Source organism: Loxodonta africana, chromosome 8, assembly GCF_030014295.1.
Source record: "Loxodonta africana isolate mLoxAfr1 chromosome 8, mLoxAfr1.hap2, whole genome shotgun sequence".
Taxonomy (NCBI): domain Eukaryota; kingdom Metazoa; phylum Chordata; class Mammalia; order Proboscidea; family Elephantidae; genus Loxodonta; species Loxodonta africana.
In genome coordinates, this window is record NC_087349.1 from 60867280 (window position 1) to 60888147 (window position 20868).

The window sequence follows — 20868 nt, forward strand, 5'->3', positions numbered from 1 at the left end:
TGTCTATAGGGTCGCTATGAGTGGGAATCGACTCGCTGTCAATGGGTTTGGTTTTTGGGGTTTTTGGTGGCACAGTGGTTAAGAGCTCAGGCAGCTAACCAAAAAGGTCAGCAATTTGAATCCACTAGCTGCTCGGAAACACTATAGGGCAGTTCTACTCAATCCTGCAGGGTCTCTGAATTTGAATGGATTCCATGGCAACGGTTTTTTTTTTTTTTTTTTTGGTTTTGATTTGCAAACTGATGAGGCTTTAAAGAATAATACAATAAAGACAGATATTCAATTGTTATGTGTTCTTCCAAAGCAAGTGTCATGCATTGAATTGTATCCCCCAAAAATATGTGTCAGCTTGGTTAGGCCATGATTCCCAGTATTGTGTGGTTGTCCTCCATTTTGTAATTGTAAGTTTATATTAAAGAGGATTAGGGTAGGATTGTAACACCCTTACTAAGATCACATTCCTAATCCAATGTAAAGGGAGCTTCCCTGGGATGTGACCTGCACCACCTTTTATCTTGAAGGAGATAAAAGGAAAGGGAAGCAAGCAGAGAGTAGAGGACCTCATACCACCAAGAAAGCAGTGTTTGGAGCAGAGCATGTCCTTTGGACCCGGAGTCCCTGTGAGGAGAAGCTCTTAGTCCGGGGGAAGGTGATGAGAAGTCCAACAGAGAGAGAAAGACTTCCCCTGGAGCTGATGCCCTGAATTTGGACTTTTAGCCTACTTTACTGTGAAGAAATAAACTTCTCTTTGTTAAAGCCATCCACTTGTGGTACTTCTGTTATAGCAGCACCTGATGACTAAGATAGCAAGTAAGAGTCTGCCATAAGCATACAACTTCATTTTTACACTCATCCATGGAATGACTGTGGTACCCTGTGGTATCGATGCTCTAACAACGTTCGACATTCTTCTTTTCAGGGTCTGATATATTAAAGTAGGCCAAGAAGATTCAAACCCACTTTTAACTTATTTTGGCCCCCAATCTTCTCCTTTTAGCCTGGTTTTACTTCCTCCTTGCATAAGTCCCTTTTGGGGACATGCTTCAAAAATATAAAATCACTGGAATTGATTACTTTCTACCATGACTTGGGAGCTAAAATAATCCATCCACTGGTTCTGTAACATTTATTCCCAGCTGGACCTCCTTCCAAATGTCTTTGAAAAGGTGGCACGTGAGGGGGCTGTTGCTGGCATTTGTCATATGGTGGGCTTTTACAAGACCCCATGCTAATGTATAGGTTAATTTTAAGAGCTTCTAAATATGATCTGCAGAATGATTTAGAAGTAATATATTCATGTGTCAAAGAAGCAGGAATTATAAATGTATCAAGCAAGAATAGTGGTCCAGTTACCTGGGGAGCTGGCAGCTAAAGCTGGCTAATTCTGGTAGCACCCTGTCACCATTCTCCCTCTGTTCTGAAACCCCAACAGCCTTGCCCCACTTCTTCACAAAGATTTAATTGCAGGGAAGTAAGTTAAGGCTGATTTAGAAGAAATTCATTACTTTTCCCAAATACACCACAGAGCATTCTCCTGTGTATACTATCAAGTTACATAAATAATTGAAGCTGAACTAACCTTGTCAAAGTAAATGAACAAAATACACTTCATAGCACAGAGTCCTTGATTTTATTACATTCATTTGTTAATTCACAAAGCTCAAATCTTCACTGAAAGGAGTCCAACAAATTGGTACAGTGTAAAGAGCACTGAACTGGGAATCAGACCACCTCTATGCCAGCCTCAGCACTGCCAGCAGCCAGGCATCCTGGAACAAGTCCCTAGTCTCCTTGGACTGCAGATTTCTCATGTAGAAAATAGGGCAGATGGGCACAGTAATCCCTCAGGACCTCTGTAACAATTCTATGCATCTCCTTTATTTTTTTTTAATATATTATTTTAAAACAGCATTATGTCATCCATGTAGGTCAATGCTATCTCTTTACAAATATTTCAAATATATTTGTTGCCTCCAGTTCCTAATCTTCCATTCTCTCGTAGGTCCTTTTCACCCATGCTTCTGCTCCCAGTCCTCCAGAACTGCTTTTGTCAAAGTTTCCAGTGACTTGTATGCTGTTCTATCCATCAATCTCTTCCAAGCACTCATCTTGATCCATCAGCAGAATTCAACACAAGTGACCACTAGCTCTCCCTTGTAACACTTCCTTCATTTGGCTTCTAGGACACAATTCTCTCATGGTTTTTCTTTTGCCTCTCTAGATTCTCCTTTTTAGTCTTCTTTGCTCATTTCTTCTCATCTGCCATAGTCTCACTGTCAGAGTGCCCTGGGGCTTAATCCTCAGATCCTTCTATCTGATACATTCCGTAGAGCCTAAGCAATCTCATCCAATCTCATGATTTAAATATCACTTACACACTTTTTTATACACTGGTGACAGCCTCCAAATTTATATATATCTCCAGCCCTGCCTTCCCTGACTCCACACTTACATCTCCAACTGACTGCTCAACATCTCCTTTTGGTGGTCTAGTAGACATCTCATTATTACCAAAACTGAACTCTGATCCTTTCCCCCAGAGTGGCTCCTCCTTGTCATCTTTCCTTTGTCAGTAAAGGGCAGTGCTGCTCTTCCAGTTGAAGTGAAAAACCTTGGAGTCTTTCTTGACTACTCATGTTTGGCCACACTCCCTCTCCAATTCTTCCACAGAAGAATTGGTGCTCCCTTCAGAATATATTCAGAATCACACCACTTCTCACCCCCTCCACTGTTATCACACTGCCCTACGTCACCCACTGTCTTCTTCCACCTGTATTTTCTAATAGCTTCCTAGCTAGTTTACCTGCTTCTGTTCTTGCCTCTTTGGAGTCAGCTCTTGCTGCTTCCTCTTTCTACATTTTGTACTAGCTCTTCCTCTAGTTTCATGCCTGACTTGTCCCCTCACCTCCTTTGGCACTCTGCTTAAATGCATTTGATCAGGAAAGCCTTCGCTGACCACTTCTACCCCAGCACTTCCAGTTTCTCTTCCCTGGTTTATTTTTCATTATAACACTTATCACTATTTGATTTATATATTTATATTATATATTATATATTATATATTATATATTTTATATTTTATATAATATATTATATATTATATATTATATATTATATATTATATATTATATATTATATATTATATATTATATATTATATATTATATATTATATATTATATATTATATATTATATATTATATATTATATATTATATATTATATATTATATATTATATTTGCTTGGTTGTTTATATTATCTGTCTCCCCCACTGAAATTCACGAGGACATGGATTTCTTTTCATTCTGGTTTGTTCACTGCAGGATTCTGCAATACCTAAAACAGTGTGGGGCTCCATAACTATTTCTCCAGTGAATGAATGGCATGAAGAAAGGGCAAAGTATGTTGTTTCTAAATCTAAGTTAATAGTTCTAGGTCAGAAAAGTGTGAGAGTCAACTGAGATGTGGTTCTGAGGCAAAAGCAGGCTATTCTATCATGTGTGTACCCATTTATGTAAAATGTATGTGTGATTGTGAATACTGGACATTTCAAAGACCAAAACATACCATAATATTTGATGTTTTGGACATCCAGAATTTCATGTCAATCTCTATTTTTAAAAGACTATAAATACATCTGCAAATATATAAATAAAAACTTTTTTTTCTATTTACAGTGTCTTCTATTTTTACCATCCCAAATGTAAGATTGCAACCAGAAACTGGAGAAAGCATGCGGGCCTTTGGGAAAAACAATAGTTATGGCAAAAGTCTATCAAATAGCAAGCACTGACAAGCACAAAGTTCTCAAGAAAGTGCAGGTAAGATGACCTGTTTTGCTTGGAATGTGATGTTGAATAGATCTTTTAAATGAAATATTTCAGATTAGTTTTTCTCAAGTGTCTGATGAGTCTCTTGTATTTATCATGACATTCATCATAGTTTCTACTGAGGCAGAATGGAAGTCAGTTATGTCCATATTTTCAGGCACCTACTTTTTTTTTTTTACTGGATTCTAACCAATATCGTATTTTACCTTACATTTCTGTGTGCTTAGGCACAAGAAAATCCCTACTCACTCATTTTTCTTGAGGTTAGAACAAGATTACTGACCAAGCCACAGACCTGCTCTGTTTGGTCCACACAATTTTTTTTCTTTAAATTAGTTGCTAGCCTTTAAAAATGAAGAGAATTTAAAGTCTGGATTTTTGGCTCTTTTTTTGAAAAAGCAGGAACCCTGGCAATACTGTGCTCAAAAACTGCCAGAAGTTTTTGTGTGTAACTGAGTCGTGGCTGCCTCCTTTGGAGGGGACTTATGCTTCAAAGTTTAACTCAGTTGCCACATGGTCCACTTCACTCATTTCTGATTCCTGCCTAGCCCCTAGTAGAGACCTTATGGTGATGAGGTTTTTCTTTTTCGCTATCCTACTCTTTGACCTCTACTATTCCACAGATGAGAAGCATAATCTAAACATGACAACCTGTGGGAACGTCAGCCTGTCCCTGGCATTGCACATGCTTCATAGTAATGAGCCTCATATGGCAACACCTGAGAAGTCTGTGTTTATCTTTATTGACAGATGGAAATGTCTGGGTTTTTTGGAATTCTGTGCCTACATATATCCTATCCTTACATATAACTCTGAAGCAGATAGAGAACAAACTTAACTGTGGGGAAGACTTTTCACGTGCCATTCCGTAAAGACAAGTGAATGCTTAAACCTTGCTCTTGCAGGAGCCCATCGTCCTTTCTCCCTCTCTTAATCTGAACTACAGTAACAGGCTAAATTGATACCATAGCAAGGAGAACAAATACTGGATGATTTGTCAGTATTGTGAGCTATTTCTGGACCTCAAGTTTACACACAGTCAAGGTGGGGGCCATTTTAGGCCTCTCAAGAGTATGGTGGTGATTTATGAATAATTTGAAGATAAAAGATACCCAGATGAAAGGTGGTGTGTAAATGCCATTCAGGAGCTATTACTAAGTTGCCATTCTGTAGGTAAGAGTTAGGGTCTTCATTCTCCAGGTTATTTTTCTCCTGATTGGGTAAAAACAATCTAGAAGCATGACTTTACTCACTCCGTAGCATTTGTACTCCCATTCTGAATTTCAGTTGATCAGACAAAGACTGGAGCTGTTTTTGACCAGTTACCTCCTGGATCTGAGGATGGTTTTAATTCATGAGGGTGACAGTGTCTGCTTTTTAAAGTATTTAACCTGCATTACCGTAATGAGGGCCTCCTGGCTTTATCAATCCCTTATCCAATTCAGCAGAACAAAACTAAAAGTAGACTTTGTTTATGTTGCTACTTTATACGCACAAGCAAGCTTGAATTTCAATCACAGGGGTCCATCCTTTCTTCTTGCTCTTTGAGATCTCGCTAATCTGAGCCCGGCCGGTCAAAGCCACTGGAACATGTTTCAGATCAGCTCCTCCTAGTAAAGTCAGACCAAGCTCACTAGACAGAAGCATTACCAATAATAATAATAAAAAAAAACATTGCTGTCGACTCACAGTGGCCCTATAGGGCAGAGTGGAAATTCCCCATAGGGCTTCCAAGGAGCAGCTGGTGGATTTGAGCTACCAACTTTTTGCTTAGCAGCTGTAGTTCACTGTAGCTCTTAACCACTGTACCACCAGGGCTTCGTTGCCAACAAGGTCTCTAAAATTGCCAACTGAAAAGAGATTTTTAGAAGGATGTTCAGAATTAACCATCAGTATTTGAAAGCCTTTCCAAAAATATATTTTCTTTGCAGTTTTTTTTTTTTTTTAACTAGATTTAATATTATATCTTCTTGGTGGAAACTATTCCTCCAGATTTGGTAACAATGCTAATATTTTCTATGAGTTTTGTCTCTTTCACATCAACTTTTATAGCTTTCATAGTATTATAATTGTTATAGTTTTGGTTGTATTTTTTTCTTCCAAATCCAAATATTTCAGCTTGGTTCAACTTTACTATTGAGGAGACATCTAATTTGTGTGTGTGTGTGTGTGTGTGCGCACGCGCACGCTTTAGGTGAAAGTTTATAGCTCAAATTAGTTTCTCATTCAGAAATTTATATGCAAATTGTTTTCAGACATCAATTACAGTCCCTGCAATGTGTCAGCACTCTCCCCCTTTCCACTTCAGGTTCCCCGTATCCATTCATCCAGTTTTCCAGTCCTTTGCTGTTTTCCCGAATTTGTTTTGGGGCAGGCATTGCCCTTTTGGTATTACATATTTGATTGAACTAAGAAGCATGTTCCTCATATGTGTTATTGCTTATTTTATAGTCCTGTGTAATCTTTGTCTGAAAGGTGGACTTCAGGAGTGGTTCCAGTTCTGAGTTGGCAGAGTGTCCAGGGGCTGTAGCCTCAGACGTTCTTCCACGCTCTGTCAGACCAGTAAGTCTGGTCCTTTTTTGTGAATTTGAATTTTGTTCTACATTTTTCTCCTGCTCTGCCCAGGACTCTGTATTGTAAGCCCTGTTAGAGCAGTCGGTGGTGGTAGCTGGGCATCATCTAGTTCTTCTAGACTCAGGCTGGTAAAGGCTGTGGTTCATTAGTCTTTTGGGATAATATTTTCCTTGTGTCTTTGGCTTTTTTCATTGTCCTTTGTGTCAGACAGGATGGGAGCAGTAAATGTATCTTAGATGGCCACTCATAAGCTTTTAAGACCCCAGATGCTACTCGCCAATGTAGGATGTAGAACATTTTCTTTATGAACTATGTTATGCCAATTGACCTAGATGTCCCCTGAGTTTATGGTCCCCAGCCGTCAGCACCAGCAACTTGGTCCCTCAAGGTGTTTGGATGTATCTAGGAAGCTTCTATGACTTTGCCTTGGTCAAGTTGTGCTGACTTCCCCTGTATTTTATGTTGTCTTTCCCTTCAACAAAGTTGACACTTGTCTACTATCTAGTTAGTCATTTCCTTCCCCTTCTCCTACCCCTTCCCTACCTGGTAACCAAAGATTGTTTTTTTTCGTGTGTGTGTGTGTGTAAACCTTTTCTTGAGTTTTTATGATACTGGTCTCATACAATATTTGTCATTTTGTGATTGACTTATTTCATTCAACATAATGCACTCCAGATTCATCCATGTTTTGGGATGTTTCACAGAGTCATTGTTCATTATTGTTGCATGGTATTCCATTGTGTGTATGTACCATAATTTATCTATTCATCTGTTGACAGACACTTAGGTTGTTTACCTTTTTTTGCCATTGTGAATAATGCTGCAATGAACATGGGTGTGTGTATGTCTATTCATGTGACGGCTCTTATCTAGGATGTATTCCTGGGAGTGGGATTGCTGGATCATATGGTTCTTCTATATCTAGCTTTTTTAAGAAGTCACCGTGTTCTTTTTCATAGTGATTGTACCATTTTACATTCCCACCAGCAAAGCATAAGAGTTCCAGTCTCCCTGCAGCCTTTCCAACATTTGTTATTTTCTATTTTTTTGATTCATGCCAGTTAGTAAAGTCAAGGTGATATGGTTTCTCATTGTAGTTTTGATTTGCATTTCTCTAATGGTTAATGATCACAAGCATTTCCTGTGTCTGTTAGCTGCCTGAATGTCTTCTTTGGGGAAGTGTCTGTTCATATCCTTTGCCCATTTTTTAATTGGATTTTTAGTCTTTTAGTTGTTGAGGCGTTTAAGTAATTTATAGATTTTAGAGATTAGACCCTTGTCAGATATGTCATAACCAAAATTTTTTTCCCAGCCTGTAGGTTCTCTTTTTACTCTCTTGGTGAAGTTTTTTGATAAACATAAGTGTTTAATTTTTAGGAGCTCCTGGTTACCTAGTTTATCTTGATTCTGTTTGATTGTCTGTCATTGTATCAGTACCAGGCTGTTTTGACTACCATGACTATAGTAGGTTCTGATATAAGGAGGCGTGTGGCCTCCTACTTTGTTCTTTTTCTTCAATAATGCTTTGCTTGTCTGATGCCTCTTTCCTTTCCATATAAAGTTGGTGATTAGTTTTTCTATCTTGTTAATTCTATTGGAGTTTGGATCAGGATTGCCTTATATCTATAGATGGCTTTGGGTAGAACTGACGTTTTCATAATGTTGAGTCTTCCTATCTCTGATCATCATATGTTTTTCCATTTATAGTAGTGTTTTATAATTTTCTTTGTATAGCTTTTTTACATCTCTGGTTGAATTTACTCCTAAGTGTTTTATCTTTTTAGGGACTATTACAAATGGTATGCTTTCCTGACTTCCTTTTCGAAGTTCTCGCTGTTAGTGTATAGGAATCCAACTGATTTTTGTATGTTGATCTTGTATCCTGCTACTGTGCTGAATCTTTCTATTTGCTCCAGTAGTTTTTTTGTGGACTCTCTGGGATTTTCTATGCATAGAATCATATCTGTCAATAGGGATAGTTTTACTTCTTCCTTTCCAATTTGGATGCCCTTCATTTCTTTTTCTTGCCTTATTGCTTCAGCTAGGACTTCTAGCACAATGTTAAATAGATGTGGTGATAAAGGGCATCCTTATCTTGTTCCAATCTCAGGAGGAGTCCTTTCAGCCTCTCTCCCTTGAGAATGATGTCAGCTGTTGGTTTTGTATAGATACCCTTTATTATGCTGAAGAATTTCTCTTCTATTCCTATTTTATTGAGAATTTTTATCAGGAATGGCTATTGGACTATCAAATGCCTTTTTTACATCAGTTGAGAAACGCATGTGATTCTTTTCTTTTGTCCTTTTAATGTGATGGATTATGTTGATTGATTTTCTAATGTTGAACCATCCCTGCATACCTGTTTTTTGATATTATACTGAATTCTGTTGGCTAGAATTTTGTTGAGAATTTTTGCATGATATTCATGAGAGTATTGGCCTGTAATTTTCTTTTTTTATGGTATCTTTCCCTTGCTTTGGCATCAGGGTTATGCTGGCTTCATAGAATGAATTTGGGAGTATTCCTTCCTTTCCTATGGTCTGAAATAGTTTGAGTGGTACTGGTGTGATCTCTTCTCTGAATGTTTGGTAGAATTCTCCAGTGAAGCTATCTGAACCTGGGCTTTTTTTTGGGGGGGGGGGAGCTTTAATTACCTCTTATCTCTCTCCTTTTATGGGCCTATGCAGATTTTTTATCTCAGTTTGTGTTAGTTTACATAGGTATTATATTTCTAGAAATATGTCTGTTTTCCTTTATGTTCTCAAATTTGTTGGAGTACAATATTTCATAGTTTTTGTGAAACACCTTTTCCTTTATTTTTTTCAATCTGCTTCTAAGAAAAGTTACAGGGAAGCTAAAATCTATGAATTTTCTGTCAGTCAGCCGAAAAAGAAATCATTTTAATTGTCATTTTATGTGTTTGGTTTATCAAATGGGGTCATCCTAGAGGTCCAATAATAATATAGCCCATATATTAGCCTGATACATCTTATGCAGTGGTCTCATCCTGACCAATATCGGAATATCAAATTTGTAGACATTATACAGCAAAAGGTCTACTTAAGTAAGGGTATTCAAGGGAAAAACATGTAAATCTCTAAACTTTGATTTTGTTGTTTTTAAATTAGTTAGCTGCATAGAGCAGGCTGAAGCATCTTAACTTTCCCCCAAATGTCTCAGTTCTTCATGAAACAGAGAGAGTGGTAAGGAGAAGGAGGAGGAAAGCGTTGGGGATTAAAGAGGCTAAGACTATGGAGAGCACTTTTACCTCTCTTTGGAGAGTTACACAGAGGTGATGTGAAAGTGCATTGTATCGCTTCTGATTTTGCTATGATGGATGACTGAGCAGACAGGATTATTTCAGGTCCTAATTTTTCTCCCATACCTCAGTGCCAAATTATTTCCATACTTGAATGCAAAGGTCACTCCAATTATTTAGTTAATTATGCTGGATTTGCATAAATTGGCCTTAGTGGAAAGGCTAATGAGATGGATTTTGCTTTACAGTGGAAAGCAATTTTGGTTTCAAAGTCTTGTGACCAAATTAAATGAAAGTAAACCCACAAGTATCTAAGTTAAAAATGGGATAGGTGCTACTGGATGATGGAAATACTCTCCTTCCTACATTTTATAATCTTCTGATGATATTAGTAGAATAACATTTTCATAGGTTGTTCCCAATCTTTCCATCAGCATTGAAGGGTAAGACCATCAGAAAGTCTGAGAGAGTGCCTTAAACCTGCATATAAATTTTCCTCAAGGGTAAGACCAAAACCTATATTGAGTACCACATCCATTAGTGTTACTTATATTTGCATACAGTGATACCAAACACTCTCCTATGTTGAGTCTAATTTTCCAGCCGTTTTAAACCAAGACAGGAAGTACCAGGTTGCTCTTTTTCTTCTTTTGCCGAGTACAAGGGATAAGAATGTCCTCTGATCTTTTAGACATCAGCTTTATAATCTTTCTGAAACGTGCTCATAATGGAATATCTCTTTTCAGCAAATCTATCAGTCTTCAGATCCTATTAAATCCACAATAAATATACAAATATCTGCCTATTGCATGAAATAATTTTGTTTTAAATGCAAGACTTTAACTGCATGCATATTTTTGGTCACCTTTTCCTTGCCTTTTGGACTCCCTGGGTGTTCACTTGGCTGCTAACTGAAAAGCTGGAGGAGGCACCTCAGAAGAAAGGCCTGGCCATCTACTTCCAAAAAATCAGTTATGAAAAACCCCATGGAGCACAGCTGTACTGTGGTGCACATGGGGTCACTATGTGTTGGGTTCACTCAACAGCAACTGGCTTGGCTGGCTTCTTGTCTTTTAGCATGTTATCTATAATTATCAATAATCAACATTATTTAAGTATTGTATGATAATGAAAAAACTGTGTTAGACTCTATCTGCTTGGGTCAGTAATCAAGGCAATGATTTCCTAAAAGTAGGCTCAGGTAAACAGAGTAGAGTGCATAAGTTGCTTAAGAAATTTTAATTAAATAAGGTAAAGAATTATGAAAAAAAACAAATTCCAGGCAGGATACAGTGCATTGGTAGGTAAGGCCCTTAGCTGAATATTCAGTGAAGCGGTGGCTCTCATACCCTGGTGACAGAACCCCTGGCGAGTTTTGTTTTGTTTTAATCCAGATACCTGGGGCCCATGAATCTGTATTTTAAATCATCCTGGGGAATTTTGATGCAGATAGTCTTTGGACCACATGCAATCAACTCCTTCAGTAAATATTCAGTAGGATAATATTTATGAAGTAAAATAATCAATTTATTTAGATCAGCACTGGAAAAAGGCAAACTAGAAAAATCAATATTCTATCATATAAAATAAAGCAATTTCTTCTTCTCATCCTTCTTTCCTTCCTCCCTCCTTAACTTCCTTCCTTCCATCCTCCCTCCCTCTCTCCGTCCCTTCCTTTCTCTCAAGAAACTGTAGGGGATTTGTGCTGTCCAACTCTACAGCCCGTAGTCAAAAGTGATTATTTAAAATTAAATTTAAGTTAATTGAAATTAAGGCATAACGCTTAAACACTCGGCTGCTAACCCAAGGGTCAGCAGTTCGAGTTCATCTGCTCCCATGGTATGTTCCCGTAATGATTTCAGCATAGGAAACCCTATGGGCACTTCAACTCTGTCCTATAGGGTTGGTATGAGTCAGAATTGACTCGATGGCACACAGCAATGACAACTACAAAGTTAAATTAAAAATTCAATTCCTCCATAGCAGTACCACACTCCAAGGGTTCTTTTTTTTTTACAGCCACACGTAACCAATGACTGTTGTATATGTAGATATAGAACATTTTCAGCATCACAGAATGTTCTACTGGACAGCTCTGATGAAGAACATTTCTCCTTTCTGCCCTTTAAAAGAAGAATCTGGAAAGTTTAACTCAGTAAAAACTAAGTAAAAATATATTTCAGTTCTAGCTTATAGCTGCTTAAGAGAAGACCAAAGCGTGTGAGGGAGAGAAATATGCAAGGGATGGAAAAGTCAGGTGGCAAAGTGAAAGAGACAGAAACTGAAAACAGAATGACAAGAAGAGCTGTGGAGACACACCAAGACTGGAGCCCACAGGAACAGGAGAGACGACAAGAACGTGGGTATTGGGGTCTTTCAAGTTGCAGGGGAAGAAGACACGGTCAGGTTTCCTCTGTTAACAGTAGTTTGTGATGAGACTCTTCTGGGAAGTGAGGAAGAAAAGGTTGACAGTCTAAGTAGCTGTAGGCAGACCTCACAAAGACTGGAATATCAGTCAGAATCCAATAGTAGCTTTAATTCAACCACCATCTCAACTACTATCTCAAATCTGGCTCCTTGAGAAACAGCCATCTTTTGCTCTCCTCCACACTCTAACATTATAACAGCTCGTTTCTTCTGTGTCTGCATCAACTAATATTGCTTCTTCTCTTCACCTCATGGTCTCTCCCAGCTTGTTTCTGCTTATTCATGGATCCTGCTTACTGTGGTTTCTCTTTGTCCATCTATTTCTGGGGCAGTCAGCTACCTAGTAACTCCCTCTTTTTGTCTTAGACCAATCCTCTGCCCCCACAGTTGATTAGTATAGCCACCATCATGAAGTAGAAAGCAAAGCTTTGGGCAGGGCTGTTGTGACCACCTCTGGGTCAGGCACTGAGCCCTGATCCAGTCAACTGAGCTGTCAATTGGATGGCAACCTTTTATTTAAGGAAATTTTCAGAAGAGAGTTTTGAGCTTAGCAGTCTCTGAAGCGTCTATTAAGTGAGCAGTATAGCTGGAAGACACCTTGACTGGCCTGTATACTACAGAAGAAAAAACAGACATATACAGGGGGAAATTCCAGTTTAAATGGAGTAACAACATCTTTGTTGTGTAATATTTTCTGGCATTGAGTAAATGTCTTTTTAAGGCATGTTGCATTTTCTCAACTATAGACACAAAAGGAGACAACACCCATTAGTACGTTTCTGAACGTAAGAAATTCAAGTGCTAGATCTGGCTTTCTTCCAGTAAGCAGGACAGTTTCTGTTTTTTCTTATAAGAACTATTTTCTTCATAATTTTGAAACTTTTTTCCGTATCAGACAACTGTAATTTTATTTTCTCTGCTGCTTTATGTAATTGTCAACAGTAATTGTGAACAAAACAGGCAGAGGGTGGCAGCACATCTTAGTGTTGCTCACAGGTTTTGTCTGAAAGAGTCCCTGGTTTTTGTCATTACCCTATATGACTGCAGATTAAAATTTGTCATTTGGGGGAATTTGACAGTACTTCACACCACTAATGCATAGTGCATATTATGAATACTCAATTAAAAAGAGGCTGGAATATTGTTTATTTCCCCCCACCCCCCACCCCTACCGCTTTTCTTAGCTGTCTCTCTACTCTGAGAGTCTACTCTCTCCTTCAAACTCTGATGCAAAATAGTAACCTAAGAAAGCTTCTCTCTTCTCTCCTCCCTCTCCCCACTGTGCCTCTCCACCCCTTCCTTTTTTGGCCTTGTGAACTGGACTCTGGTCATCCCAACCAATGAACAGGTCAGCAAAGGACTTTAAGGCCTTTACTACCTAATCTACATAAATATGCGCATCTGGGTTTGTCACCAAGCAGAATGAAAATAAAGTTAAATACATCATGCTTCATCCAGAGTGGAATTTTTTTAAGTTTAATGGGTTTTTTTACATTGACAGAATTTCAGTTTTACAGAAAAGTTGCGAAAATAGTAAGTACAAAGAATTCCTCGATACCTTTTACCCAACTTCCCCAAATGTTAACATTTTATATACTATATGTTCTTTATCCCATTCGTTTTATCTATCGATCGATCAATTGATTGATCATGTGTGTATTTGTGTGTGTTACATTTTTTATCTAAACCAAGTATGTTGCACAGATGATGCCCTTTCCCCTTAAATAATTCCTTAAAAATGAGGAATTCAGAGTAATTTTTTTAATTGAAATACTAGTTTTTTGCCCTTGCTTTTCCTTTTTCCTTCTCTGATTGAAGGTTTTAAAAAAGCAAAATAACTAAAAGAAAAGAAGCTCGTTGGATGATCCACACACAGGCTCATCAGCCCATGGTTCCTTGAAAATTGACTATATTTTTGTGATTCAGTGTTTCCAGGTCAGATGAGCTTTTAAATTAGGGGGTAAAATAGCACTGCAACTTGTATCTTCTGCCTTTTTAAAACCCAAATTCATTTCTTAGAGACTGCTTAGCCAGCAACATTAATAGGAGTGAAGCTTTCTTATAAATATGGGTGCAAGATGAGATGTGGCTCGTAAACAAGTTATGTTACGGTGCTTGACGAGACCATTTTGAAGTTAGCAGTCACATATAGCAAGTAGTTATAATCAGTTCAGGTGCTGTATTTTTCCTTTTCATTTAATGTTGATTCCTATGAATTTGGGATACAGAGGGAATCATCAATGCCCTAAGTGTACTGTATTGTATTATTAATACCGGGATAGCAGCTGAGTCCCACTAGACGGCCTTTGTGGTCTGCTGATGCATAAAAGGAGTGTCTGAGCATAAAAGGAGGCTGTTTGAGTTGAAGTGGGCTGAGGGTCTGGGATGACATTTGAATGCATGGAGGACAATGTCTAAATGACAGTGTCGAGAAGGGAAAGCAAAAAGAAGCTCGGAACTATTCCCATTGTCCCACGGGTGCTCATCACTCCTCCTGGAATATTCCTCACGTGGGAGCTTTGTCTGGATACAAACAGGGAGTAGAACCCAGGAGGGATAGAACAAAAGCCAGCGCTTCAGGTCCTTAAAAATTCTAGACAGCAAATGTAATGAAAACCACAACCCAAATGTATTTCAATTCTAACAGAGTTAAACATTTTAGCTAAATTACTACAAGTATATTTAACAAAATGTTTGCAATACTCTGAGATGTCTCTATGAATAAAGCTTTTAAGAACATCAAATTGGTTGTGTAAATGAATAATTTAATGCTTCTCTTTTGGAATTTAGTAGAGCTGCTTCCTCTCCAATCTACATACACACACACATTCAATATACTCACACAGCCAAACAGTAATTTCTCAACAGTCCTGAATTATTAGAATAGCATCATAGATTGGTGAAATGATTACTTTTCCACCTAAGGAAATAATGTACAAGGTCTACAACAAAAAAATTAGAGAAATTGATGGAAATTTACCTCATGATAGATATTACCACGTATGCCAAATATAGAATCAAATATTTTACTGTTAACTTCCATACTTGGTTGAATTTTTTCACTTTAAATTATCACCATTCGTTGAATGTAGTCTGCATTATGTATACTGCCCTTGGATTTTTAATTGCTCTGGATTATCGTTTTCAATGCAATTAGTAAAATGCCCTCAGTTACATATAATAATTACCGTAAATGGGGCTATTGGGCTAATTACTATAAACGGGGAAATATGTGTGGTTATCATGTGCAATTAAATCATGTACAGTATTTATTTTACATTATTACATACAGTTGTGTAATGATAACACATAATTATATTGTATAATTTCTTGGTCAACAAATCTATTCGGTATTAAGATACCCAAAGTTATGATCCATTGCCAAATAACCACCTTGTGGATTTTTCTTCCTAAGGTAATTGGATCATTCTCTGAGCTGGGGACCCACCAAGTTTAAATGTCATTAAATAAACTGGTTCTGCACAGGCAAGCAAAATCTGGAAGCAGAAAAGATAATTATTTTACCTTCATTAATAAAAATGCCCAGAGTATCCTATTCTGTCAATGTCAAGAATGTAATCCTCCCTGAACCCAGTACCAACCTCCACCATACCTGTTTGTTTTTCTGTGGCTGTGTAAAAATCAACATCCCTAAATGGTGGCAGCATTCAAAACGTGTCTGGGAAAAAAAAAGATTCCTTTCTTCGCTATGGCAAACATTATAATCATTCCTAGTTGCACATGCACACTAGCACGTAATTAATTCTGCAAAGGATGCTGTTTGACAGAGTGGGATTATGAGAATTGCATATTGATAGTGGCAGGAAAAATAAATCTATTTTCTCTGCATAAGGTAGGGCATTCTTGTGTTCTTTAGAAACTGGCACATCTCAGAGGTGTTGCTCTCGAAATGATCTCAGGGTGGAAAGAAACGAGTAATTACAGAGCCAGGCATTCAGTTGTGTCCTAATTTTCCCACCAGTTTTTCAGTGTTTCAGCTGCCTCAGAGACTTAAAGTATTCTCATTAGGTAGCTGCAGAGGCTGCCCGCTTGCCTACTCCCTCACTCTCTCACTCGATTTTCTTTCTTTCTTTTTTTTTCCCCCCCATTCCTGCCTTGGGAGTGACTGTGAAGATCATTGGCTGGAATGATTGGCAGGTTAGAGGATTCGATCAGATGAGTTCCTCTTAGTGCGGGTCAAAAAGGCTAGTTAGCAGGAGCTGTCGAAAAATGCCAGCAGCATTCGAAATGGGAAATGTCATGACTTCCAGGCAGGGGGTGCCACCTGGAACAGAAAGCCCCCAGCTCATTAGCAAGTTACAGGATGCGGGCTTAACTGGAGGGAGCAGGGAAAGGAAGATAATACCCAATAGGGAAAATGATTGTGAAGTGGAATTGATTTCATGTATAATTTGTTTATCACTAGAGGGGACAAATGCTGTCCTTCTGACATGAGCGGGGGAGTGTGGACTATGAATGAGGTGACTTAGCATAATCTGCAGGTTGAGCTTTGGGTTTAAAGAATGCAAACTTCTTTATTCTTAACTGTGGAAATGATCAGGTCACGTTACGTTAATTAAAGCTGACATACTTTCAAATGTTTTATCTGGGCGATTGTGGCCATTCAACAGAAACAAGAGAGACGGACAACTTTAGAAAATAAGAGATTTTTTTTTTCCTTCTGCTGTTGTGGAAGACTAGCTCAGTTGTGTACTGAATTATAACAGGGCTGGTGTTTATCTTCAGTGGTTAGCTAGGCTGCACAAATCAAACTGGGACTCCTGGCTCACATGCGATCTCATTTATAGAGAAGGCCATATGCTCTTTGAGAGATTTAGAAACAGTCTGTGTTAAAAAAAATACATATATATATTTATATATATATGTATTTGAATATGACTATCATATTGTGGTACACTGTTAAAAATTTAGTCTCTTTTAAAAGGGAAGCTCTCCAATTTCTTTACTGCCTGGTTATCAGTTCATCTGAAATTTGATATTCTAATATAAAGTTAACAACTTGGCGTGGCCATATTTACCAAGGAACAAAATAAACAAAAAGGTCTTATCGAAAAAATTATTTACAATTCACAAGAAGAGGATGTAGTTGCAAAAGGGGAAGTAATATTGCCCAGCATCTATTCATACTGAGCTCCCGATTGGAACCACCAGTGTTTTTACAGTGTATCAAACAGGCCTTAGTGGAAAGCCTTTTCCTACATAAATTCCATCAGAAAACGGATTTCCTTTTGATAAAAAACTTCTGCAATATCATTTATCTTTTACGTGGAGATCTTCATCTTGTTTTAAGTCACAAATGCCACAGCTGCAAGTCTTTCTGGCTGAACTCTAAAGGATGTTTACTTAGCATCCGGATTCAGGCTAACACATATATTTTCAAAATGTCTTTGCCTTGAGCTTCCTTTGTCTCTTAAATATTGAGACATTTTATGAGACAGTTTTGAAATAGCCAAGGCTTGTTTTATCAGGCAGCCTCAGACTGCTGTCTAATGTGAATAGGAATCTTAAAACCTCCTAGTCAAAACATTGGTGGAAAATTCATTCTATTCTGTATTCAGCGTAAAAAGCTTAACGTTAAGCTACGGTATATAGCTGTCAAGATATACTGCACTCCAAAACCAAAAAACCAAACCCAGCGCCGCCGAGTCGATTCCGACTCATAGCGACCCTATTAGGACAGAGTAGAACTGCCCCATAGAGCTTCGAAGGAACGCCTGGCGAGTTCGAACTGCCGACCCTTTGGTTAGCAGCTGTAACACTTAACCACTGTACCACCAGGGTTTCCCAATACTGCATTAGTTTAGTCAAATCTAAAAATTTAAACATCAGTGTGAATCTCTGTGTCCCCTCATTTTGGAATTTTATCGTGTGGCCCCAAAGCTGGCCTTGAAAAAAATGTTATGAAATATTATTGGAAAAAATTCACTAAAGTTAAGATTTTTTATTCTTCCCCAGAAACCCAATTTGTAAAATACCGACAGGTTTATGACTCAATAATTTTGATTGTAAATTAATAAATCAATAATTTTGAGAGAAAAGATTGTCCATAAAAAGAATAAGAAGAAATGAATTAGGTTTGGTTATCTACAAATGGGTTTCCCACTCTTCAGACTAGCTCTAAGAAGCCCTTACCTTTCTTGATGGGCAGTCCAAAGGAGTTTGGCCAAGCACAGCAGGAGGTGAATGGTGGTGTTTGTGCATGCTTGGTCTCATTGATCACTCTTTTCTCCATCCTCTGTCCTTCCAAACTCAGCCTTCCAAAGTCAGCTCTGCGTTTACGGATTTTGCAGACTCTACACTATTTCGCACCTGTCTCAATTCATCTCCTCTTCGTAACTATGATAGCCTGTGCTACACATTAACATTCTTCTATTTATCATTTCCTTTGTTGAGTCTTTATGGATTGAGTGACCATGCTGTTAAAAGTTTCACCTTCAGGAGTGTGTGTCCGTTTCATATGAGGTCCTAGGTTCTAAAGAAAAGAAATGGCACCCTTATAATTTTCCTCTACATCAGTTCTCAAAGAGTGACCTGTATTCTCTGGGAATCCCCAGGGCTCCACAGTATCAAAACTATTTTCATAATAATACTGAGATGTTCTTTGCCTTTTTCACTGTGTGGTCTAACGGTTGCACTAATGGTACAGAAGCATTCGTGGGTAGAACTACTGGCTCGTTAGCATGAATCAAGGCAGTGGCAACAAATGGCGTTCCTGGTCATACCACCACACAATTACAGTTTTATTTTAAAAAAAAAAAGCAAATTTCACTTAATGTTTTTTATAAAGAAGTAAAATTTATTAATTTAAATTTTGACTTTTGAGTAAATGTCTTTTTAATATTTTGTGTGATTAAATGGGAAGTTTGAGAAATCATTTCTTCTGTATACCTAATCACTCTGATGCCCCAAGGAAAGAGATCCTGTGTATGTGTTTGAGTTAAAAGCTGAGCTACCTGTTTTTACTTGGAAGAATGACTAACAAACTGTGGTTATTCAAACGTGGGTATTTGTCAGGCTTTCTCAAAAATGAACAAAATGAGTCTTTTGCCAAGGAAAACCGCTGATGGTTTACTGTCAATGATAAAATTAGAACTTTCAAGAGAAAATTGGAATCTTGAGAAACTACAGAAAAATATTATCTGCCACTCTGAGCGTGACAGCTTTCCGAAGATGTTTCTGATAAGAACGGTGGTGATATAAATCAGTGTGATTTTTAAATGTTGTACAGTGAGATGCATCAACGTTCAGAAGACCAGCCATTTCAGTGAATCAGTATTTTCCAGATAGTCAATGCATGATGGTAGAAAATCATACATGAATAAAATATCACTGGAAGTATAAACCAAACCAATAGATTTTAAATTAACAGAGTACAAAGAAATTCATTGATGTGTTTCAGATTTCCCAGTACAGCTAACCCTTAAGAAACTACCACTTGATGAGTTTTGTTGTAATATAAAAGAAGAATATCCACAATTATCTGAAAGGGCTTTATTTTCCTACTGTATTTTTATACAAATAACATGTGCCTTCTACATTTTTTTTGCCAACTATTCCCTCCCCCACCACGAGATATTTTCATAAGTGCCACTACGCCAGTTTTCTTTTACATGTTGCTGTAAAAAAAATTAGCATAGCATACTTACGAAAATACCTCGAGAGGGGAGGGACCAGTTGACAAACAAACGTAGAAGGTATGTGTTATTTGCATAAAAATACAGTACATATCTGTGAGAGGCCATATTTTCTTCACTTGCTTCAACCAAAATAACATATAATAGATTGAATGCAGAAGCACATATATGAGAATCCGGCTATCTTCTATTCAGCCAGACTTTTTCAAAAAATTGTATCATTGTAAACAGTGCCACCCTTTTCACTAATTTTCTTTGGAAAATAGTTATTTTTACTAAAATAATGTATTTTTGTTATGTAATTAGTTTATTATTGTTTTAATGAGTTAATAAGCAAATATATTTAAGTTATTAGTTTTAATTTCAAATATGGTAAATATCAATAACTATAATCCATATAAATGAAAGCTCTTTGGGGATCCTTAATAATTTTTAAGACTGTAAAGGGGTCCTAAGACCAAAAACTGAGAACCACTACTCTGTATCAGTAATGTCTTGTATTAATTTTATCATGCTAATTATGTTGATAACATTTTCCCCCTTGAAGAAATTAGTAGTCACTTGAAATTACTAGTCACTTGAAGAAATTACTAGTCACTGTAAATATTTTATTTTTGTTATATGAGATAATTCCAGTTATCCGTCTGATTTACTCTCTCAATTTTTGTGGGAAACGAGATAAAATTCCTAGTCTTATGTTCACACTGGTACCATCTAAAAATTACAGTAGAATGCCCTTTGCTACACTCTTTAATCACTAGTAAGGAGCCCTGGTGGCTCAGTGGTTAAAGCAGTCAACTGCTACCTGAAAGATCAGTGGTTCAGAACCACCAGCGGCTCCATGGGAGAAAGATGTGGCAGTATGCTTCTGTAGAGATTTACAGCTTTTGAAACCCTGTGAGGCCACTATGAGTCAGAATCGACTTGACAGCAGTGGGCTTTAGGTTTTTAATGATTAGCAGACCAACTCTTAAGAGACTTTGGCTATATGTTAGTTTTTTGAGCTGTGACCTTCCCTCTTCTATATGCATTATGTTTGACCTTGTGGGAAGAGGCTTTGACCATATGACATCAAATAATATGGCCATTTTCATAGGTTGTTTATAGGACTCAGGAGGACTTTCA

The 20868-nt window shown here is 37.7% G+C and overlaps 1 protein-coding gene across 1 annotated transcript in view; it reads left to right on the plus strand.

Annotated features, from left to right (window-relative positions):
* Nucleotides 1–20868, plus strand: part of CDK14 (cyclin dependent kinase 14) — a 687166-nt gene that overhangs the window by 577576 nt on the left and 88722 nt on the right. Inside the window, exon 14 of the mRNA XM_010587282.3 lies at nucleotides 3676–3819. Coding sequence (XP_010585584.1) covers nucleotides 3676–3791 — 116 coding nt within the window. The 3' untranslated portion in view covers nucleotides 3792–3819. The remainder of the gene's footprint in view (nucleotides 1–3675; nucleotides 3820–20868) is intronic.